Source organism: Bacillus rossius, chromosome 1, assembly GCF_032445375.1.
Source record: "Bacillus rossius redtenbacheri isolate Brsri chromosome 1, Brsri_v3, whole genome shotgun sequence".
Taxonomy (NCBI): Eukaryota; Metazoa; Arthropoda; class Insecta; order Phasmatodea; family Bacillidae; genus Bacillus; species Bacillus rossius.
Genome location: NC_086330.1, coordinates 201424826 through 201450032, shown reverse-complemented (window position 1 = coordinate 201450032; position 25207 = coordinate 201424826). Strand labels below are relative to the sequence as shown.

The 25207-nt window shown below is 47.6% G+C and overlaps 1 protein-coding gene across 1 annotated transcript; it reads left to right on the top strand.

Moving 5' to 3' along the window:
- Positions 1-9061: 9061 nt before the first annotated feature.
- LOC134542493 (uncharacterized) lies at positions 9062-20721 on the top strand. Its single transcript, XM_063386874.1, has 3 exons — positions 9062-9089; positions 19047-19729; positions 20512-20721. The coding sequence occupies exons 1-3, from the start codon at positions 9062-9064 to the stop codon at positions 20719-20721; spliced, it is 921 nt and encodes a 306-aa protein (XP_063242944.1).
- The last annotated feature ends 4486 nt before the right edge of the window (positions 20722-25207 follow it).

Genomic DNA, 25207 nt, shown 5'->3' with positions numbered 1-25207 from the left:
TGTTTGTAGTCTGGGCGCGTGTTGTAGCGCGCGGGTTTGAGATCGGCGGCGGGCAGGTGCCCGGACAGCCGCACAAAAAAAAAACGAAAACGGTCCGCGCGGAGTGGGGGTATCAGGATGGTTGCCCGAAGCGGAGAGCGTGAAGCGGGGTGACGAGGTGGGGGTAGGTGCCCGGACAGCCGCACAAAGAGGAGGCGAAAACGGTCCGTGCGGAGTGGGGGTGGTGACGTCGCTCCGTTGCTTGCCTCTCCGTGATGACGTGCGGGGGTGGGGTGGTTGGAGTGTCCTTTGTCCGCTCGCCTCGTCGCGCCGGTCTGTCTGGCCTTCGACCCTTCCTGTGTCCAAAATGGCCGTTTCGTGTCTCCGCTGTCGCCTGTTGGTGAATTTATTTCGAAAATGTCCAGAAGTGAGAAAAAAAAAATTTTTCACGTTATTTTCTGCCCCACGCAGCGGGCGCCAAATGCCGTCGTCCGGGGTCTCGGGCTCGAGTCCCGGTGTGGCTCCTAGTGGGAAAAGGCGGTTCTTGATCTGTGTTGTCCGGGTGGGCGCCAGACTAGCTCGTTTCTAGTCGTGAATTTGGGGTCGTGGATGTATGTGCCCCTGCGTGGCCCACTAGGGCCGGCGGCGGTGTTGCGTGAGATGATTTTAAATAAGAGACGTGGAGTTGAGGTGGCGGTGTCGTACCTTTTATTCAGAGGGTCGTACACAATACAACACTCTACAGAGGTCCCCGGGGGGTTTTTACTTGTTATTTCGTGGCGCCGTATTGTCTGTGTTCCGCGTTACGTGGCCTCGGATGCTGTTATGTCTCAGACGTCTCACTGGGTACGCAGGTAACGTAATTTCGTAACACAAAGGCGGGACACAAAATACACTGAATTAAGGGGTGCATGCAGGTTACGTGGCACTCGTTACTCGGGTAACGTAAGCTAGAAATACACAATACGGGATACAAAAATACACTGAATTAAGGGGGTGCGCACAAGTTCCGTGGCACTCGTTACTCGGGTAACGTAAGTTAGAAATACACAATACGGGATACAAAAATATACTGAATGAAGGGGGTGCGCACAAGTTCCGTGGCACTCGTTACTCGGGTAACGCAAGTTAGAAATACACAATACGGGATACAAAGTACACTGAATTAAGGGGGTGCGCGATTGGAGACGGCCAATCCCGTATGCAAATGTCTCGGCGCGGGGGTTGTGCTCACTGTGGTGAAACACGCACCGCAATTAAGTTTGTCCAAGTTCCCTTGCGGGTTTGTGGTCAGCGCCGTGCGCGTGACCTTAAATAAAGTTCTGTACGTTGCGGGAGACGGCCCGTGCCGTATGCTGAAGAGCAGCCCCGTTGACCAAGTGTGGTGCGGGGTGTCCTTAAGTTGATGCGGTCGGATTAGGTCCTGGACCGAAAAAAGGGGCCGGGTACTCACGGAGAGGTTAAGCAATAAAAGGGGTTTGGTTAATTAGTGACTATATTTACCGGACGTTACTTTCGATGTAGACAAAGGATGTTGCCTCTCCGTGGGACGTAGGTCCGCCCCGGCCCGTGAGCTGCGCTGAACTGCCGAACTGGCATGGCGTCCGAGGGAGGCTCGGCCTCTCTCGCGCCAGGCGTGACCTCATTACGCTAGACTCCAAACGGGTGTGTCTGGAAGAGATTTTATTGTCGCTAAAATCCTAATTTAATGTTTTAGGAGGAATGGGTACGGTTCTTCTCTTGTCTACTCAGGTTTCCGCGGCTTTGTCTTTAATTGCTGTTCGGGTCGCCTGACTCGGGTGGGCCATGGCCAGGGGTGTGTTCCGTTAGCGGGAGCGTATACTGGCGGGTGCAGGTCGGGCTCTGGGGTGGTCGTCGGCCAGACGACGTCACAATAAACGAATTCCTCACATCAACGTACAAACGCACTTCGAATGTAGTGATATATACTCACTAAAAACTTGTTACTATAAATAGCCTCAAATTCTGGGGTTTCAGGGCTTGGTGTGAATAGTACCAGAATATTTAACGAAAACAGTTCAATCGGCAAAGTTCGTGTATGCTCGTGTCTTTTCGGCTGTCTTAAGTAAGTGCTTCGTCAAACCGTAAGTACGGCAAACAAGCTCTTGCTTGAGCATGCAGTCTTCATGAAGCTCGTTTTGTTCGCGGACTACGAAACATGGAGATTGAAATCGCTGCCTTGAGAAACAAGACCGTCTTCGTCAAGACGGTCTCAAGACAACGCTCAAGATGCGACTATAAATACCAGCCTAATTGCTTCAAAGTTTTGAAAATTAAGGAGCTGGCAGGTAGAGTGCCTGATACTGTTGTGTACTACCAGGGTGACTCTGCTGCCTCTGGCGTCGCAGTGCGCCTGTAGATGACATAATTTAAAATGGTTAGCCTATCAGTCGGTTTTAAATGTGTTTCGCTTATTGCTGCTATTTTTATTTTATATTTATCCAGGTGGTTTATGAATTCCGTTAATTTATTTTTAATGCCGCGTGCATTCCAGAATAAGAGGGAATGTAAATTAAAACTAATGGTCCGGTTTGTGTGGTGCCGTGTCCGCATTATTCGTCTCCATCAATGGTGTCGGCGAGCGCACACACGCAATCCATGGACGCACGGATTTTGTCGGTCATGGATTTTGCAGGATCGAGCCAGATTGCCATCAGTTGGTACAGTGGGCCGATGGCACTATGCAATTGTGTGTTGGCACTTATGGCCTTGTTGCTCAGGAGGATGGATTGTAGATCCTCCAGCCGTGGCACCTGCGTGTTTGTGGCTGGTGTGGGTGGGGGCATTGGCGACACTGGGGCTGTGTCAACAGCCATGTTCTCTGTAGCAACTGTCGCCGCTTGCTGCGGGGCCTGACCCTGTTTGTTCGGGGTCGGGACTGCTTGGTCAGCTGTAGCAGCTGGGGTGGCTGTGTTTGCCTGCTGTGGTCTGTTACCACTTTTGTGGCCAGTCCAGTTTTTATTGGGCTGCTTTGGTTGTGTACGCCTTGGTTTGCGCACCCAGGGATTGTTCGACGTCACCGGATATTTCAGCTCGTTGTATCTGGGTCTGTGTTGTCGGAGGGTGTCGAACCGATTTCCTCCCTCCTGGTACATGTACTGGCCAATTGTGGGGGTCTGTGGTTGCCATGGTGTGGTCCAGGGGTTTTGCCTCGGTGGGCCGATGTAGCTTGAAGGGCCTGGTTGCTGTGACGGGGGCTGTGTCGCCGCTTTTTGGTTTGCCCGATAGTTCGCGCTGTTTACGAACCTGGGGGCGGGGGAGGTGTATGCAGCTCTCCTTCTTGAACTCGCTGCAGCCCCAGTAGTTTGCACAGTGCTGCATCTTGCAATGCAAGGGCCTCTACACCACCGGCAGACAGAGTAAGCATTGCAGCCTTTGCCAACGTGATTGAATCGCTCGCATCGGCTGCACTGGGTGGGGCTGTTGGGGCGTCTGTATTCGTCGACGCGAATCTCCATGCCGACGAACTCTCTCAAGACGCGAATTTTCCCAGCATCATAGGTTTGAGGGACCTCGATTACAAGTGAGTCACATTTCTCATGCTTCTGCCGGTTCTCAAGGAACCAGCAGAACTGGACTGGAAAGTCGGCAGCGGCGAATTCCTGTTGCAGGAAGTCGAGTGGCGTGTGGCGGTGCACACCACGCAAAACAAACTTTTGCGGCGTCTCATCTCACTGGAGCAGGACCGAGTGTTGTGCGCTGATGGCCTGAAGGGCTTTAGTGGCGCGGTGGTAGTCGTGGATGCTGCTCGTGTGAATGAGCAATTCATCCTTGCCGCAGTTCTTGCAGGTGAACCATTCTTGTAGGGCGCCTTTGAGCATTGTGTACACCAGTGGGTACTGGTAACCCTGGTCGAGGAAGTCGAACAGGGGTTTTACCTGTGGCTTCCTGGTCGCAGCCCCTTGTGGTTGTGGGGGGGGGGCCATCCTCGTTGTCGCTGCCTGCGTCGGACACGTCAGTGTGCTGTCGCTTAGCACACTTGTTTTTTGCGACAGTCCAGCCGTCTTGTTGCTCGTTGCTCGGCCCGGCGTCGCAGTCAGCCATTTCGCTTGTTTAGTCCATTGCTGTGTCTCTTTTACTTAGGTACACCCACTGACCTTCCCCGGGGCTGAGTTAGCTGGGTTATGGCTAGGCTATAGGGGAGCTAGCTCCCCGGGTGTTGCCAAGCTTGTCGGTAGGCTACACAATACACTACCTTTGCCTCGTAACTGTACTTGCCTGTGCGCACAAAGCACACAGGTACCTTTCACTGACTGACTGCTGGGTAGCACTTAGAAGTGCTAGCCACAGCTGTACTTGAAGTTCTCGCAGGATCGCTGGAGAGCAGCTCCGGGACACGTCCGTCCACCACTGAAGCGCAGCTCAAACTCCCTTAACATCGCACCTTCTGCAGTAGTAAATCTAAGTCTCCACCCTGCCAGCACCAGTCCCTACGGGCAGAACACACCCTCCAATCAGACCGCACGAGTCAGAGAAGCAATAGTTCCCACACGAAAATAACTTATGAGTGCCATGTGTGTTTTCGTATAATCCTTCTTTTAATTTCTTAGGTTAATCATTACTGTCAATTGTGTTTCCTAAGTTCAAAACGTGGATTAGTCCTAGCAAGCGACAGAGATTCTCCATTTTGACTCATGTTTTTTAAATTATTTATTTACAATAAAATTTAACTATCATTTTTAGGCCTTCTGCTATTTGTTTCACATCAACAGAATTTAATAAAGGTACTTAATTTGTTTATTTTGTAACTTTAACATATAAATATTCACTGTTTCTTTTGTGTATTTGGCACGAGGCAGTGCTGTTTCTCCCTCCTCGTGCCGCCTCTCTTCCGGCAGTCTTTGACAGGCTGCGGGCCAGGGTGGATGCGTCGTTCAGTGGGGGGCTATCAACAATTTTTTTCATTGATCACAGTATTTCTGACAATATAACTCTAAACTAAACCTTTTTGCGTATTCCTTCCTGCGTGCACCTGGACCATTTACAATGCAGGACATAACCGGGCCGTCATTAACTTCATCAACCATGTGACCCTCCCGCCATGTGATTTCGAACTTAAAGAACTGGCCGACTCCAGAACAGAACTTTGATCGACCGTTCATACTTCTGCCGACTTTTTAAGAAATATTGTTCCAGCCAAGTAAATGTAGATTCTCGACGCACACTACAGAGCTCGGGCTATGTGTTTTAAAGCTATTGTTTATTAACAAAGGCTGCTGCGAGGACTAAGAATGATAGTTCGTGTTCCATGTTTCGTTCTTTTAAGTGTTATTGTATTTCGCCAGTGCAAACTGTAAATCTGTAAAACAAGTCACATGTGATTAAAACCTCATTGTTTGTCAAGGTATTCCATTTTTATTTCTCTATTTTCATGAGATGGAACTAAGAATCAGCACACTGGACTGTGCAGGGAATGCGTAGCAGTACAGCAGCTAGGGACTGCAGCACTCAGGTGTAGCCTGTAGTGGTCCACACAGGGGCCAACAATCGACACCGCATCAGTGGCTAGATACCAGAGCAAGCCTGACATCCTCCCAGACAGAAAATATTATAACTTCACTCCAATATCCATAAACTCGCCCCAGGTCTCAGTCTTCTGACCGCGATGATGGCAATTGGCGTCCCTATGTGAGGCAAATTAGATTGAAAATCGAACAAATCCAAATTATCCAGCAAGGAATGGACAAATTGGCAAGGAAATGACCATGGTTTGCGCAGTGAAACGACAAGGGTCAGACAATCTGGCGCGACGAGTGCAGCAGACAAAAGGCTCCCCTCCCTGGTGACATTCTAATGGAGCAAACGATGCGATATTACAGCCCAACCTCCCCCTTCCATCCACCGGACTTTTTCACTCTATCTTTTGCTCTCTCCTTCGGTGAATGGCCCGCAACCCTACCTACCATACCTATATGAGCCATGTCAGGCCGATTAGTACTACCATATTTCAACAGGGCCCCACACGAAGATCCAGTCAAGTATCGACAACAATGCGAAATCCACCTGGCCCATTACAGGATACCACCCGACGAATGTTTAGAGAAGACCAGCGAACAGCTGCGCGGCACTGCCCACAACTGGTGGAATCTGTGGGGGAATTTTGGCATCACCTGGCCAGAGTTCATTGTGAAATGCAATCGTCTCTTAAACACTGGATACCCCTACATACAGTGTGTGTCTCAGTTCTATGGCATTAACCAGAGGATGGAGAGACAATCTAAAGTTTCATTGCTCATAAACTACATTTGTATATGCATAATACACCTTGTGTTGAACCCACCCAGGCACTACCCACTGACACAATGTTATTAAGTGGTGGAATGCAGCTATTCATGTGAGTCAGTCATGTACTGACTGTGGAAGATTAAATCCAACAATCAGTAGTGACCGAACGTAACCAAAAAGTATGGCAGCGACAACCAATATACAAAGACAGGGGTAACCATAGCCTACCCCACAGCCAGCGACAACCCACCTTATAAGTTATACAACCACCTCAACAATGATGTAACCAGGAGATAGAAGATGCACTGCTACCACACATGGCTATATTATGTCGGGACCGCGGCAAACTGGAACAGCCTGCTACAATCAACTACGCCATGGCAACAGGGCAGCCCATAGGGAACCCACCACTAACACATCAACTGCCCACTGACACTAGCCACACCACCGACCACCCCATCACAACAGCAACAGTCCCAACAAATGCCACCATTGGAAAATGGGCCATAGGGGGAATGGAGCTATATCCCTCCCTGTGCAACCAGAAAAACTCAGAACAAAACAGAAGCAACCTCGAACAACTCTAGGATAGATATTTGACCATCTACTTCACATTCCAGTGGTGGTAATCCCAAATGGCTGCTGATCTTATTGAGCCACATCTTCATTCACCCACTCTCGTTCCCCCCAGGACACTACATCCGCACTGCTGAGAGCTGTGCCTGGCCACCAGCACACACTCTGGCCAGATGGTGGGATACACAAATGTTTAGGTAAGCGTAAGAGATTTAACAACTTATGTCACAGCAGTTATTGTGCATGACTTGTATGAATAGCTCGTGCATGGGAAACCATGGTTGGCAGATCATGATGCCATGCTAGAGATGGAAGCCAAATGCTTCCAAGTAGACCTGGCCGAGCACTTCACTGTTTATGCCATGGGGATATCCCCAATACCAACTGGCAAACTGTTAATATTAGGTACCTACATCATAACATTCCCTCAAAGTTAAGCTAACAAAGCTCTGTACGCGCAGCAAGACATATTCGCATCAAAGTATCCTCTGAGGTGCACCATGTTGGCCGAACATTCAATCCTCACCATCACTGACCAGCCCATATATGAGTCCCCTCACGGGTACGGTTTATGTGAATGAGTGATCCAGGAGCAAGTGATGGAAATGTGGCAAAACAGTATGATATAGAATTCTCCAACAGCCCCTATATCGCCTGCATCATGCTCGTATCCAAGGAGGATGGGTCCTTGTATTTCTGAGCAGACTTACAGTCTCTAAATGCATAACCAAGAAGCAGCTGTAGCCGGAATAGGTAGGGATTGTGTATTCAGCACTCTAAACTTGAAGTCCAGCAACTGGCAGGTTCCTATACGGTGGTAGAATAGGGAAAAGACAGTATTGACTATACCAGATGACAGGCAGTTTCAGTTATGCGCAATGCCATTTGGGTTAAAGTGCATACCAGCCACCTTCCAGGCCATGATGACACATGTCCCGGAAAGCTACATAGGACAGTTTGCCATCGCCTATCTTGATGACATAATAATTTTTTAGAAACATTGGATGACCACTGCCACCACCTGGCTCTAGTGTTGGCAAGCCCACCACTTACTACCTAACAGATAATCCAAAGAAATGTCATATCAGGACCAGCGAGGTGGACCTCCTCGCCCGCATCCTCAGTTTACACGGAAACCACCCACGGTTAGCTCACTTACAAAAGATTGCAGAGGCCGAAACATCCTGCATGTGTAAGTAACTTCAGTGTTTTGTAGGTCTGATCAACTGGCTACACAGTTACATCTTGGAATTTTTACACCTCGTTGTAACACTCACAGACTTTCTGTGACCCCAATTGCTTTACCGTTAGAAACCAACAGTGCAATGAATGTTCGATCAGGTCAATAGCTCATTCACTCACTGCCACACTCTAGCCCAGGTAGATCCTAAGTGCCCCCTGTACCTACACATGGATGCGAGCACTTTAGGAGTGGGTGCCGTGCTGTTCCATGTGAATGCACAAGGGGAAAATAAAAGTAATAAATTCGGGAAAACCGAGAATCAGTACCATAGCAATGAGCAAAAGAGTCTTGCATTGGTATGGGCAGTGAAGAGATAGAGTATCATCCCCACCTGGAAGGCAGATCGTTTACCCTCCAGACAGACAACCGGTGACTGACCTGACCGCATACATTGCAGAGAGAGAAGGGGAAGCTGATTCGCTGGGCAGTACTCTTTAGTCATTTCAAGATCGAAAATGTACCAGGGTCAGAGACTCAATTACCCGACATGGTGGGACAGGATAAACTACTGGACATGGAACATGGGAGAACATCCTACCATGTGCATGATGGACATGGAATGGCATGTGCCCATATCGCCACGGAAGGGGACGAGACGGACACAGCCACTGATGTAGACCACCACATGCTCGAGGTGCAGTAACTGTCCCCCCGACACCACACAGCACCGCAGACAAGTAGAAGAGGAGGGTCAGATTACATAGAAAATTCAAGAGGGACGACTAATGAAGAGAGCTCTGGGGGAAACTGGCGACTGGAAGATGTACATGCTTCCGAAACTCGTGATGCATTGCTATGATTGTACCATGACCTCAACCTAGACGGATAACTGGGCACCGACCAGACCCTAAGAGCCATCAGCAACACTACCACTGGCCAGGCATGGCCCGAGTCGTACGCGAGAATGTTAGAGAATGCAAGACGTTCCAGGCATGTAAAGCCCGGCAGAGAGATGGAGAGCACCAACAGCAGCCCCACCAGCTGACGATCACATTTTAAATCATAGCCCTTGACATAATGGGGCAGTACCCATGCTCAACACATGGTAAGCAGTTTCTGGTTGTCCTGACAGAAAGGTTCATGAGGTGGACAGAGGCTTACCCATACAGCATCGTGTGGGTGGCTACCATTAAAAATATCCTGTTTCATAAGTTCCTGCCTCGGTGAGGCTACCTGCAGTCCAACACATGGACAATGGCAGACAGTTCTTATGGAAGTGGTGGAAGGACTGATGCAACAAGACACACATAAAACACCCCTGCATGCAGGAACCAGGAGTTAAAAGTGCAGCCACACCCAGTAAAATTTCCATATGGCAGATGCACTTTTCTGCGTATGACACCGAACGAACACTGCCACTGGCACGATGCGAGTAGTAACTCGTAGGGATGTCCTAACTGGTAAATCTGAGGGACTGGGAGTAAGACAATTACATTAAGACAACCTATGGCAGCCCTCATTACCAAGAAAACAACTCCCAGAAAATTGGGACAATGGCGAATATGCAGACAAGTGGCCACCTGAAGACAAACCACAAGCCTAGGTAACACCACTTTGGAAAAAGGGGGCCAGCGAGAAGGACGACCACCAAACTAGGTGGACAAGGAGCACGAGTCCCGATGTTACACCATGCCGAAAGTGGAGACACGGAAACCAACCACTCCTTTTAATCATGATGGAGATATTGATGCAGTAGGTGAAGGATGAAGATGATCAACCAGATGACACAAGCGAAATTATAATGGAGCCCAAAGAATTGGTAGTGGAGCCACTCCCGAAACCAACACAAAGTGCATGGGTCCATGAAGCATCCCTCGCCAAGGCTACATTCACTGTCCACATAGATGAGCTGCAAGAGGAGGGGATGAGCAGGCCCTGACAGAGATGCTGCTGGCCGACCTGACTGTAATTACGATACAGTCCAGTCTTGAAAGGGCCCAACAAAAGAGAACTCAAAAACAACAACAACCCCAAAATGCCAAATAGAGAGAGCCAACCCTACCAGCTGTGGCCCATGACAGACACTGCTGCCCAAATAACGGACCCACCTTTGCAATCAGCTAACTCACTGCCTGTGATGAGAAGTCACACCACCTCTCAGGAGAGCAGACAGCCACCTGAACCTGAACACAAACTCAGGTACCAACTGCCAGTGTATGCACTATGGGACCCCCGGTACCTACCTGGCCAAATACATCATGGGAGAAACTCAGAGGCCACATCCCGCGATGCTGCTCATAGGCTCACTGTGGGACACCCTGTAAGCAGTATGCTGTCCCTACCAGCTGCGGCTAGCGCTAGGAGTGCAATTATGTTATGGGGAACCGATCGCGGGGCCAGACCAGGCTTCTCCATTGGGGAAGGGGGGGGGGGGTTGCGGTTTGACATTGTACCTCCTGTAGTAGTAAAGCCCACTCTCCACCCCATCAGCACTAGTACCCACTGGCGGAATGCACCCTTTACCCAGACTGTATGAGTCAGAGAAGCTAATTTGTCCACACTCAAATAACTTATAAGTGCCAAGTGTGTTTTCCCATAATCCTTCCATTAATTTCTTAAGTTAATCCTTACTGTCAATTGTGTTTCCCAAGGTCAAAATAGTCAATGAATTACTTCTAGCAAGCGACAGACAATCTCCATTTTAACTCAGGTTTTTTTTTTAAATTATTTATTTACAATAAAATTTAACTACCACATTTTTAGGCTTTCGGCCATTTGTTTACCATTAATAGATATTAATAAAGGTAATTACTGTATGTTTAATCTGTAACTTTAACATATAAATTGATGCCTTCTGCCTTCTGCCAAGGTGATGTTGAGAGTGTGGAGTTGCTTCTGGGCGCCAACTAGCAATAATAGCTACGTGCTAGTGCGTAGCCGAGACTCTTGACTCAGGGCGTGACGTCGCCACGTGGCCGGCAGGCAGTAAGGGTCATTCCGTCAGAGTTACCCCCGGCTGTTTTAGCCACCAGTGACGCTATACTACGGGCGTTGTAACAAATACGCGGAGGCTCAATTTAAAGTGATTTATTGTCAGGCACGCTATACATGCGCTGCGTCGTGCATGACCCGCTTACTGGGAGCCGCGCTCTACAGGACACGTTTCTGATGGGCTGAAAACTCATACAATTCCGGGAGAGATGGCAAGGGCGGAGGTCGAGAGGCTCCGCGGGCGACTCGCGTCTCGTCTCCTTGGAGGGCGGTGATTAACTGGTGATGGCTGTGACGTCCGCACGACTCCCCAGCCTCGCTCCCGCGAAAACGTGTCGTGTGCAAAAGTAATCCCGGGCCATGCACGCTGCCTGATCGCGCTAAAGTCCAGAATTACAATTAATATTTAAACATAGCCATTACTTAATTAATATTGTTTTTTTAGAGTGCTGAATGTTAATTTCAATGTCCAGGTAATCAGGTCACCTAACAGTACCCCCGTGGTCGACTTTCGCGCGGGCGACAGTCGATTAGGCAGGGCAGCTTATGTTCGAGGCGTTGCACCACCCTGCACCCAGGTGCGTTCACGTCGCACACGCTCGGGGCGAGGCAGCGATGCGCCATAGCGGTCTGTGCGGATTCGAGGAGCACTAATGGTTGGCGTCAAAATATTAAATGTTTCTTTTGAGGGTTGGGTGGGGTGTGGCATTGCTTCTCCCTCCTCGTGCTGCCACTCCTTCGGCAATCTTCAATAGACTGTGGGCCAGGGCGGATGCATTGTCCAATGGGGAGCCATCACCATTATTTAATTGATCACAGTACTTATGGGAATTATAACACTTGAATCTAATCGTTTTTCCTTATTCCTCCCCACATTTCCCTACACCATTTACCGTGCAGGACATAACCTGGCCATCATTAGTTTCACGTACCCTGTGACCCTTCCACCAAGTGGTTTTAACTTATGGTACTGGTACTGGCTTACTCCAAAACAGAATTTTGCTTAAATCAGCTCAACAAATCTTCTGGCTATTTTTAATAATGTTCCAGCCAAATAAATGTAGATTCTTGGCACCCACTGCAGAGCCTGAGTTACGTGTTTTAACTGCTTTGTTTATCAGCAAATACTGCCGCGAAGACTAATAATAGTATACCACTATTGATAACTTGTGTTCCGTGTTTCGTTCTTTCAAATATTATTTATTGTGTTTTGCCTGTGCAAACTGTAAATTTGTAAACCAATTTACATGTGATTAATACCATGTTGTTTCTCAAGGCATTGCATGTTTTGACGTCGACCCAAGTGTCTCCCCGGCTCCTTCAGGCCGTTATGCCTCGTCAGCGTCCTCTCTTGCATTAAGTGAAGTGTAGTGTGGTGGTTACGACCTGGGACGCACCCGTGTGCGCCCTGGAACGTCCTTAAACGAATACGTGTTTGTAAATAATTCCTTCTATCTTGTAATTATCGTGTCAGTGTATTTCCTGTTGTCAAATACGTTTTGTATAATACTTTGTAATGTTTCATAATTCATTAATGACTTGTGTTTAAATATTTTTGTATATATTTTTCAGTGCCTATGTTATCATGTAGAACCGCAAGCCTGGCCCGCCGCGCGATTCGCGTCTCTCCCACGCCGGCCCGCTTCCCCTTCCTCCCCTCCACAGCCCGCGCGGGCGGGCGGCGGCAGTGTCTCCAGATTGGGGTTTTTTTCCCCCATATTGGGGAAAATTATTTTTTGGGGGGAAATTTTGGGGAAACTAGATCCTTGGGGAAATTTTTGGGGAAAAATATTTTGGTAACAGGGAAAAATGGGGAAGTATTTAATCTGCCTGCCTAGTATTACTTCTAATGCCATCTCTAATCCTTTTTTCAAACAAAACATGTTTAGTTTTTTAAACACTCACTTTATTGAATGCATTTAAAAAGCAGCTAGCTACAGATGGCCTTGATTTGAATAAGTTGATAGGTATTGGTGTTCTCGAATGCTAGTGTGGAGAGAGCATTCTCCATAATGAATGTGGTGAAAAACAAATTGAGAAATAGAATGCATACAAGCACAGCAGATCACATAATTAGAGTGCGGTACAGTTTGAGAAACGAAGGCTGTAATAAATTTGAGCTAAGCACTAAAAGGCTTGCCAAGTTTAAGTCAGAGGATGTATATAATAATCATAACGATGTCGGTGTCATGTTGCTTTTGGCATAAGTATGGTTGTACTGACATTATTGTTGTTTTATTCCAGCATAAATGATATATAGTGTTTACATTAGTAAAATAGTTATGTATAGTAGATTTCACTTAATTTCATTCGTTAATTGTACTATGTAACACAATCTTTTTACTATAATAGGTCAATCTACTGTAATATTTATGAAAGAGAAAATGTATATTTTGTGTTGGTATATAGGTACTCAATATTATCAAAAATTAATAAATAAAATTATGCTGCTGTAATTTTACTTTAGTCAGTCATTAAACCACAAATTATCTCTCTTGTATACAATTAAAAAAAACCATCGTGATCGGTAAATCAATAGAACGAAAAAAAAAACAAAATCATAAAAAAATCAAAAGTGACGCCTGTGCAGCAGTTTTTATTATTTTTTTTATTTTTCTGGTTAGACGAATTTTTTTATTTATATATAAAAAAATTAATTTATATACTTTGATTCTTGATACGTACGATAGTTTTACAGCTCTGAACATATAATACCACACCTTTAAGCGGCCAACACTGATAATAAATAATATTTTAAAGGAATAGGTAGATAAGGTAGGTTAAAGATTTTTAGGGAAATCTGTATCATTTTGGGGAAACTTTTTGTCTGTTTTGGGGAAATTTTGAAAACTCAATCTGGAGACCCTGGGCGGCGGAGTGTCAGTCGCCTGCAGGCAGCCGCACGAAGCAGACCTGCTTCGCTCCGCTCCGCGAGAAGTAGCACGTTACGGAGTCCGGGTCGCAGTGTGGATGAAACGTCCATCAACCGACGTGGTCGTCCAGGCTGTGACAGGATTTCCAGTGATAAATCTCGTCAACAAGATCGCGTCTTCTTCACTTCGCAATTCGCTCCACTCGAGACGCATGCTTTGACGTCTGAACTTCCGTAACCAGTACGTTTCGTCACGGGACTGCCTCCGCAGTCACATCGAGTCGCGTTCAAGTTGTTATATTTTATCGGGAGTCCTGGTCGCGGCGAGGGAGGACGCTCGTCCCGCAACGTGTCGGCCAGGCTGCGATAGGACTTCAACGGAATAATGGAGCTCGTGAAAACGGACAGCAACGTCTTCTCCTTGCAATCTTCTACATTTCCTCTTACCTATACAAATTTCCGTCCCGGTCCCATGTTTCACGGTCCCGGCCATGTTGGCCTGAACTCCACTTTCTCTCCGACTGGAGCTACGCGGGCAAATCAGGGCGAGTCTCAGGACAATTCGCAACAGGTACTTATGGACCGCAGGCCGAGCGCCGAGGGACGTCATTTTGTTTCTTCAGTTTCGTGATAGAGTGCTAAATATCAGCACAATGTGCTGAGCAGGGAGTGTGCAGTAGTACAGCAATTAGAGACTCCATAAGTACCAGAAAACAGACTAGCGACGGTATGCCAAGTATCACAAAGACACCTGACGGCTTTCAAAACAAGCCTCTGTCACTCAAGAGCCTAATGATGGCAAAGTTTCATATAGTAGTGTTATATACTAGTCATATAGTATAGACATCCATTCCTTCATTTCAGCCGCAATTCACCACACAGCCAGACACAAATTAGCTATCATATTTCGCCATACAGGAACCAGTTAACCCAGTAGCCGCTGTGTTTAAGACCATTGTCACCAACACAGCCAGCAGGTGATCTTGGTACCATAACAGCGTTGTCCCACCTGCCACTCGCGACAGACACGATGGGGTGGCGATGTTAAACTAGAATGGAGACCAGTCACTTTGTCCCACACTGGATAGATCGGCAGCAATAAACCCTAAATAACTGTCCAGATGCTATGAAGAAACGGATTTGGCAGAACTATCTACTGGACAGGAAGTGGAGAACTTCGTGAGAAGGAAATTAATGGCTGAAGCAGCCATCAGGCATAAACGAAGACCTGCATCTAAAATACAAGGCTTTAAGATCGGCGAGTTAGTACTAAGAAAAACTGCAACAGTAAGCTGCAAATTGCAAAATATTATAAAAAATTGCTCCATTTGTTTGAAGGTGCATAGTGCAAGAATATTTCTACGGTTTGGCCGAACTCGATACAGGCCAGGCAGAAGCCATTACAATTTGCTGCAGCTAAGGGTGTATATGAGCTCAGCTACCAGAAAAGTAGCATACATTTGAGCACGACCAGCTTTTTTTATTTTATAGAAAGGAAAATTATTCTATTCTGAATTTTCGCTCACTGACTATTTATTTTCTCTAACACAACAGACTATTTTTTTTTTCACTCTAAAATTTCCTTAGTGAAAACGAACCATAGCGTGGATTTCCTCACCAGGGAGGGACAATTAGACAAATGTGCCGAATATCGCATATGAACCATATTCAGATTTTTAGTTTTATGTAATTATTATTTTTTATTTATTATGAATGCTACAAAAAAGAAGAAAGAAAAATTTTGAGATTTTAGTGAAAAGCACGAAATGATATTTTATGTGGTGGCTCCACATCATAATTTTACATGTGACAAACTGATGTTTTTTTATCGCTCGCATTTTGTATAGTTTGTTTTGAAAGCTTTTCTTTCTAAAATGATAAGGGAGCCATAGCATGGCATGGACTAAGGAAATGTATCTATGAACAGGGACTGCAAAAGGACAGATTATTTCAATTATATAAATTATTATTTATGCGGTTTTCATTTAATAAGGCGAGAAGCCAGGGGCGAAAGAACCGGGTGGACAGGGGGGACGTGTCCCCCTGAACTTTTTGGGTGGAGGGGACTGTCCCCCCCAACTTTCTAGACCGTGAAATTTTTATTTTATAATATTATTCCGCCCAACTTTATTTGTAATTTCTTCACTCATCAAATTTTATTTTAAGGAAACAACAATAATTTTAACATCGATGTATCCAATGGTTAGATACAAAAACTGCTTAAAAAGCGCTATTTCGGTGGAGGACCCCCGGACTCCCGTCTTAGTAAGAGGGGAATGGGTTTACATGACATCAAAATCATTATTTGTCCCCCCCAACTTTTTGAGCACAGCTACGCCAATGCGAGAAGCCTACTTAAGGTACACAATACATAATACTGATGGTAATACAAAAACAATAAGTTATGCTGTCTGTGAATATTAATATATATAAATTTCGTATACAAACTCCAGAAAATACGTTTGCCTTAAACAATATTTAAACCAATTTAAATAAATTTAGGTAGACGAGCCACGAACAACGCAAGTCACATCTTCATAACAGTGGTATGGTCCCTATACGGACCATCAAAAGGGCCGTTGTGTCCACACATGGCAGAGGCCACGAATACAGAAAAATTACATTGAATCTGAAGGCAAGGAAAATATGTGAACCACAAATTAATACTCGCGAGAAAGTTTACATGCTGGTATAAGTTTTACAACGTCGACGTCTCGGGGGAGAACACTTACTACCTGATAGAATTTACTGAACACACTGCCGTCGCCCGGGTTCTCGTGTTCGAGACTCGGCGGTGTTCCTAGCGGGAAGGCTGTTCTGTTGCGGGGAAACGTGTCCGGGAGGGCGCCAGGCTAACGCGGTGGTTAGCCACGATGTGGGTCGTGAGGTTCGGAAGCCCCTGCGTGGCCCGCTAGGAACGGCGGCGGTGGTGATGATGCTAGGGATCCTTAATGCCTGTTGCCCCACTGGCCCTACACAGCATAGGATGCTGATCCCTAACTGGATTGGTGAGGTTCAGAAATAATATACACGGCTTTGCACGGTCGTTCGCACGTCGCGCACGGAGTGTGCGGAGTGGACTTTTAATTACGATGGCAAATTACATGGCACTTACAATCACACGAATTCCCTAACATGAAGTACATTGTCAATTACACACGAGGCGCTCTGACGCGCCGTCACTAACGTTATGCCCTCACGCCAGTTGCAGTTGAGGGAGAGTGTTTGATTAGAGTCGGCTAATCCCATAATTTGTAAACTGCGACGCGCGGGCCCACCTGTGTGGACCGCGGCTCGCTATTAAATTAAGAACACGTCTACGATTGGAGGTAGCCAGTGCCTGTGCACTTGGCAATTAATTAAAGGTCTGTGGTGGCGGGAGTCGGCTCGTACCGTATATGGCACGGCCCCACGTAATGCGTTGTGTGGGGCGTGTTAAGTTGATGCGGCTGGGTTAGGCCCTACACCGGAAAAGGACCGGGCGCACACGGGGAGTTTTTAAAAAAGGTTTCGGTTGTGACTGTAATTACCAGATTGAAGTTCGATGAATACAAAGAGATGATGGCTCCCTGTGTACGTGCGCCCATCCTGGTCCGCGAGTCACGCTGTACTGGCGTCTGGCCCTGGCGCGAGGGGAGGGGTGAGCTCCCTGTCGCGCCAGAGTTTCTAAAGTTCCATTTTTCGTAAAAATTTACATTAATAATAAAAAGCAAGTGGCTCTAAATTCATACAATAAAACTTGATGATTAACTTAATATCTATATATGTTTAAGAAATTACATTTAATAAATTGGTATAAACTAAGTTTGAATTATTAGAGTCATACTGGAGACTGTCTGTTTCTTGATAACCACTCCAGTGGCGAATGATAATGCTAATTTGGGGCGGTTTGAGTTACGTCACATATAACACTATTGAATTTAGGCTGAAGGCCGCAAGGGTTGCACTCACAGCTGTTTTAGTAGAAAGTTACACGTGAGTGACCCGGGCACTCCTACGTCGCACTTGTGTTGCATGGTGTTATAAATTCAAAGTGGCGGGTTCATTAAAGTTTAGTGAATTTACTGTGTTCATGCCTTGGTTTGTCTTGCCAATTCATGAAGGGCGTTGAAATACCTAAGTTCCGCGGCGCTCGCCTGACTCAGGTGGGCCATGGCTAGGGGCGCGTTCCGTTAGCGGGGTCGGATACTGGCGGTTGCAGGTCGGGCTTTAGGGTAGCCTTCGGTCGGACGATGTCAACACAAAATCACAAATGGCAGAGAAGTTAATCGAAACATAATTTTCTAGGTGGCGACCGAAAGAGAATTTAAACAAAACAGCCAAAATGTTAAAATTTAATTAAAACAAGGGCCACCGCCTCACTCACAAGAAAGAATACACTTACATGATCCCCCCCCACCCCCCGAGGTCGCTCTCACACGTCGTTAAAAAAAAGAAGACTAGCTGACTACATGCTCGTGACTGACAGAAGAAGCTAATGGAGCTGGAGAAGTAGGATCGACAAGACCGAATAAAACCCTGACAGCTGCTTATATTAAATCGGCGCGGCACAGTGCGCATGCGCCAACCCCAGGAGAGGTGGCGAGGAGAAGCAATACACAAAACTAGGAGGGGAAAGGAGGGAGGGGAAGATGCGCCGACATCCACGGTGAAGTGCGAAGTTTGAAGGCAGCGGACCTGACCGCTGCAGTTTCGTTGACATGGAAGATTAGAGGCCAAAGAGCTGTACCATAGTCTGTTCTGATTCTGAAACACACTATAAAGAATCCTGTGTCGCGAGAAGTTTCCGGGAAGTATCAAAAGGCCTACTTTATGAAACAGTATAAAAACAGTGCATAAGTCGTCAAGACACTAGAGGTATTGATAGCAGTAGCAATGAGCTATCATGACACAAGAAAAAATCTATTAAAAAACCTCAAGAAATCAGTATATTAATATAGCAGTTATCTGGCTACATTAATTTATTAATTTATTGACATGTCTTAAGGTGGTATTCATATTTTTGTTTTGAGCAATTCTTTTGTCAAGAAATTCTTATATGCATTCTTATTTAAATACTTGGGTGTCATAGACGTTGCTTGAGATTACCTCAAGAGATCGCAAACAAGACAGTCTTGATGAAGATCATCTTATGATAGTCCCATATTTATTATTTCCGAGAGTGCATTTTCTTGAATAGCAAATGCTACCCATGCCCAGGGTACAACTGGGAGTACGAAGAACAGGACGAGTGGGATGATGACGACACCGCAGCGTACACCGAGGGGCCGGAAGTTATCCAGATGCTGCTACTACTGCAGCACACAACACAGCCCACACCGCCGCTGCCCGCGTCACGAACAACCGAGACGTCCGTCCGCAATCCGTCGCCGCCCCCAGTAAATGAGGAAGCTGCTGATGGAGTATGGTGTCCGATCACTGACGAGTTAGTGGTGCAGTCTTGGACCGGCGCGCTGCCACGGATGCAGACGCCGCCACCACGAACCACTGGCAGCCAGTCGTACGCCACCATCGGCGCGAAGCCGCCCCCGCCATATGGTGTGGAGACGCCAGGCGGAGAGACATCACCACAGACGGAGGAAGTCTTGCCCGTCCAGCCCCTGTGGTACAATTGGCACGCTTGGACCGGGTGGACACGTAAGGCCGGCCCAGACACGCCGCCTCCGACGCCGCCCCCCATTGCCGCACAGGCGGTAACTGAGCCAAGAGAGACCAACAACAACACAGAGCTGCACAGCAAAGGGGGCGGATATGTGAACTGGGAGGAGCTGACACGCTCCGCCGACACGCCACCTACACCGGCACCAGTACTGGCGATGCCGCCTCCGATGCCGCCCCCGCCATATGGGATGAAGACGCCGAGCGGGAAGACATCGCCGCAGGCAGAGGAAGCCGCACCCGTCCAGCCCCTGTGGTAGAATTGGCACGCAGAGCCTGGCTGGATACGTCAGGCTGGCCCAGACACGCCGCCTCCGGCACCACCGACGCCACCGCCCCCGGCCACAGAGGGAGCCACTGGTGCGGCCATGCATACAGACAAAGTCACAGGGAGATGCAGCCTGACAGGCAGCCAGGTCACGGATCACACGCAGCGCCACTGCGGATCCAACGCACCACCTCTGGCACCACCTACGCTGCCGCCCCCTGCCACTTAAGGAGCAACTGGTGTGGCTGTACATACAGAGGCAGTTACAGGGAGATGAAGCCTGGCAGGCAGCCAGGTCATGGATCACACGCAGTGCCACTGCGGATCCAACACACCACCTCCGGCACCACCGACACCACTGCCCCCAGCCACTGAGAGAGCGACTGGCACAGTCGCGTGTCTCAAAACAGCCACATCGCGACCCAGTCCGACAGACCGCCAGGCGGCCGATCACACGCAGAGCCACTGCGTATTCAATGCATCACCTCCGGTACCACCGACGAAACTGCCCCCTGCCACTGAGAGAGCGGCTGGCGCGGCCGCATGTCGCAAAACGGCCCCTACCGGCAGACTACCAGGTTGCAGACGCTGTGCCACCTTGCACCGAGACGGGCTTGCCAGCCACGATGCCGCCTCTCCCAACTGCCGTGAAGGCTCCTAGGGGGTTGATGCGGCGCAAAACAGCCATGCTTCCACATCCGCCAGAGGGCAGAACGACCACTGAGGCGATAACGACAGGAGATCACCCGGAGGAACTGCTCCTCTGGCACCGCCCACAGCTGCTGGGAAGGCTGCTGGCACAGTGTGCCGGCGCAAAACGATGCTTTGCGGCACTCTCTGGGGGATCAGCCACCTTCTGAGCCAATCATGGTCGATCCGACACCACCTCTGCACGTCATGCGCACTGCTGAAGACACCACGCCACCTCCGCACGTCAAGCGCTACTGAAGGCGCCATGCTGCCTCCGCACGTCATGCGCGCCGTTGAAGGCACCATGCCGCCTCCGCACATAATCCACGCCGCTGAAGGTGCCACACTGTCTCCGTACGTCAAGCGTGCCGCTGAAGACGCCATGCCACCTCTGCACGTCATGCACGCCATTGAAAGTGCCATGCCACCTCTGCATGTCGAGCACACCATGCCATCTCCGCACGTCAAACGTGCCATGCCACCTCTGCATGTCAAGCGCACCACTGAAGATGCCACGCCACCTCCGCACGTCAAGGGTGCTGCTGAAGACACTACGCCACCTCCCCACGTCAAGCATGCCGCTGACGGCGCTATGCCACCTCCGCACGTCTAGCGCGCCACGCCACCTCCACACGTCAAGCGTATCGCTGAAGGTGCCACGACGCCTCCGCACATCAAGCACGCCACTGAAGGCGTCACACAGCCGCTGCCCGCTACGCACGCCACCTTGGGTGCGCCGCCGCCTGCTGCTGAGGGCGCCGCGCCGCCGCCGCTGCCCACCTCAGCCGCCGTTGACGCTGACCTAAAGGTACTCGACACCGCCCCTTGGACAGCCGCCCCGGGTGTACCAGGTCAGTGTGCCGGCGTATCCATAAGAGTGTGTGTGAAGGTGTTGAGGCACAGAACGGCCTCATTATGGGGGGGGGGGGGAATTAGACGCCGCCGTCGGTGCTACCTCTGAGAGCACAGGCCGTTATGTGTCCTCAACACCTGAATTAGGGCATGTATAACGAACACGCCCGCGCGTGCTGAGCAGCGAAGGAAGTGCAGTGCATCGCTAGTCACGGCCGGCTGTGTTGTGTAAAGCGCCCGGCCGGGTGTGGCAATGCGCAACTGAGACATAGGGCACATGCATTTCTAATTAAAAGAATTAACTAAAACTTTTGATGTATCAAATTTTCCTAAATAATTAGTTAATGTTAATATAAATGTTTTGATATCAAAAAACTGGCCATCAACATCTTCCCGCGCTCCATAGCTTTCCGTGGGAAATCGCCCTCTCCCTGGCCGGGTTGCCAGGAAGATTAGTGAGTCTCTATCCAGCACTCACCAGGGCCGGCAGCTCAGCGCACGGGGAGCCTGCAATCTTCGCGCCAAATCCAGCATGTAGCTTCAATAGGTAACTTTCTAAATCGTTTTTCATCCGCTCCCTGGCCGGCCCTAAATCAACCGTACGACGTGTCGCGCGGTTCTTAATTAAATGTGTGTGACTCGACTTCGAGTCGTTGGAGTACTACGCAATTTATATCGTTTAAATGTTAGTATTAGTTCCAGCCATCAACCATGTGTAGTGTATAATTTCAGTGTTACATGTAGGGCATTTATTAAGTGATTAGCTAATTATTCTTCCATTTCACCATCCGGACTTTTACTTTCCGTGGTCGCTAGGTACGCCACGTGCCTTCATCGCCACCACTAGCCATCTTAGGATAGCCTGCGACCCTCGGTGGGGTATCTCTAAGGAATTCCGCTAACCGTGATTCAGAACCGCCATTCAGGGCCGTGTGTGCGGAGATGAGAAGGTTGACAATGATACGGCCAGTTACGTGAAGATGTACTGTACCAGGTGAAGTACTATATTGTGTGATGTGTCAATAAAACCAGTTACATTTACGTGTGCATCTTGGCATCCTGGGTGGCCTAAACAGCCCGGGGAGTCCTTTGTCGACGCGTCCCTACCTGCAGCCATGAGGCAAAGAACCCCGTCCTCGAGTCGAAATCCTTTTTCACGTAATTTAAATGTAATAATTTTACGACAGGCAGTGGGGACGGCGTCAACTTAGTTCCAAGTCTGTCGCTAGATGCTACAACAGTCTGCTCTATGCGTTGCAATAGCATATCGTCAGTGCAGTATCACGTAATTCCACCACACTTGAAGCAGGTTCATGGGATTTTTTTCAAATATTTACTGCGGGTTATATTGTTTAACAGAATACAACTAGAATAAAATCTTTACGACAATGTATTTCTCTCTACATACGTAACACATGCGTTATTTCTCCTCACTATAATATTGGTATTTCACAATTTAAAAAAAAATCATAATAATACAAAGAACATTAAAATATCTGAAATATTTAAGGTAAAATTAATTTTAAGTTGAAAAAAGAGTCAAAATCATGCAAAAAAATATGTGTTAAATATTGATACACACATTCTGGCAGGATTATTGTCATTTTAAAACTAATTTTATTGTCCGATCAGATGTACAAAAAAGTTCTCATTTATTAAAAAATTCTTCCTTGACTTGTATTGTATAAAATAATGAGATGCTTGCCTCTGGTATGTTGGTATCTCGCAAAAACTTGTGTTGACTTCACTGAAAGGCATTTGTGTTGCTACAGTAGGCTAGTCTAAGAGACTCTCACCATGCTCGAGTAATCCTTGCTACCATACACTTCACAAATACATGATTTACTGAACACTTGTCGTGTCCTGCATTTGGCCTCGGCCCTCTTGTGTGAGTGCTACATGCTCCTCCCTGAAACCAACATGGCCGCCTCTGTAAAATTGGCTAATAAACTTGGTAAAGTGAGAATATTGCAGAAGAACAGTTATTGCTCTCATTCATTTCTCTCCTCTCCTCTTCTTTCCTCTGGAGTGGCTTTCGGGAGCTCGCTCTAGATTCCCCTCCCCTGGAGCAGTCCTCAGGAGCTTGCTCTTGGATCCCCAATTCCCCCCCCCCTCCCCATCCACATGGAGCGGCCTTTGTGAGCCCACTCTAGACAAGAGTCTAGCGGCAGCAACGCTACTTCCTGCAAGTGGCTGCAAATGCCGAACCTTTCCGATGTTGGCTGATCGGAAGCGCCTACCCCTGGATATTTATTTTTATTTTTACGCGCGCGTTTTTTCTCTCCTGTATAAAAAAAACCACACAGACTGTTCAGTGGATGGTTGGTTATATTATGTTACCTAGTATAGCTACATTAAAAATACTGTAAAATCATTGTATGGTTGCTTAGCAAATAACTTTTTAATATGTAGCTATCCAGCACTAGAAAACCGTTTACATGATTTCACAGTATCTTTAATGTAGCTGTCCTAACCAAATCAACCGTCCACTATGTTTTAAAGTATTTATAATGTAGCTAACCTAATTGACCATTAGTTATCATGTTCTTACCTCAAAATTACAAGTTGCGTAAAATTGCAAGGGAATATTGGGCGTCCCGAGAATATTTGTGGAAGACAAAGACTTCCTAGATTTTATACGGTATGAAAAATATACAAATCCAAGAAGTACGTTTCTTCAATTAGGTATTTTCCTCTAAAAACGATTACAAATAAATACCGTTGTCTTGTTTATGGTCTTTTCTTTTAACAGCACCTCCATATTTATTTACAATGAACCAAAAAAAACCGAAGATTCACGATCGGACGTTTTGCTCTCTCGTCAGTGAAAAGAAGGCTTCCCGTTGCGGGATTACGCCGCCGGCCCCGGAATGAGCGTGAGCGGTGCTGCATTTGCAGCCAGTTGCAGGAAGTAGCGTTGCTGCCGCTAGACTCTTGTCACTCTAGGGCTCCAGCTAACTCCCCCTCCTCTTCCCCATGCCCAGCAAAAGGGCACCCCAAGCAGGACAAGGAGCAGCTGCCAGCATATCAGAGGGCCTTCACCCCTCCTCAAGCCACTCCAGCACTGGACGCTGTTGCCGGGACACGTCACACTCACTATTACATTTTCTATCACAGTCTTTCTGCTAGTTTTCTTTTAAAGTGCGCGAAACAATCTCAGACATTACAGTTATCAAGCAGAGTTGCCACATCCGAATTGATAAATCCCAAAAAAAAGGCACAAATTTCCCATTCAAGATACATATGCTATTATTATACATTTGTTACCAAGCAATGTTCTCAATTCCATTGTAATAAATTCCTCTACAAAAAATTGATGCCACTCACGCTGCCTGATTACGTTTTGTGTGAATTTTAAGTTGAAAATGATCTCAGAGGGCAAAAACGGGGATTCGACCTCGTGGCTGCAAGCAGGAGTGCGTCGCGATTTTAAACTACTTGGGCTGTTCAGGCCACCCAGGACGCCTTGAAAATAAACGGAAAACCGACTGGAAAGATACTGCACTTTATTAAGACCGTTACACTTGCTTGTCCAATGCCTGGCCGCGTCTGTTGTCAGACCGTCGCTTCACGATAGGTCCAATACGTTGACGATGCGCTCGAACAGGATAGATTGCAAACTCGTGTCTAATGATTTATCCTGTGACCGTGGCTAACATGAAGACTACGGCAAACTATCGCGGAGCTGATATAATACAACTGTTTATGTGGTGAATGACGGTAAACATAGAATAACAGTAATATATAATTAAAGTTCCTACAGGTGATTGCAATCTAACCCACTACAAGTGCGAATGCTTCGAAATGTGCGTAAGCCCGGCTAGATGAAAACATATGAGAGTCACAGTCACTTCTTACAGGTGAACAAAGTTAAAATTTGGTTAGATTGCAA

Excerpts from the sequence above, each read along its gene's own strand:
- LOC134542493 (XM_063386874.1), top strand. The coding sequence starts at position 9,062 with ATGGGGCAGTACCCATGCTCAACACATG. Across the intron at positions 9,090-19,046 it reads GTACCCATGCTCAACACATG|GGTACAACTGGGAGTACGAA; the intron begins GTAAGCAGTTTC and ends ACCCATGCCCAG. Across the intron at positions 19,730-20,511 it reads GCGGGAAGACATCGCCGCAG|GAGATCACCCGGAGGAACTG; the intron begins GCAGAGGAAGCC and ends CGATAACGACAG.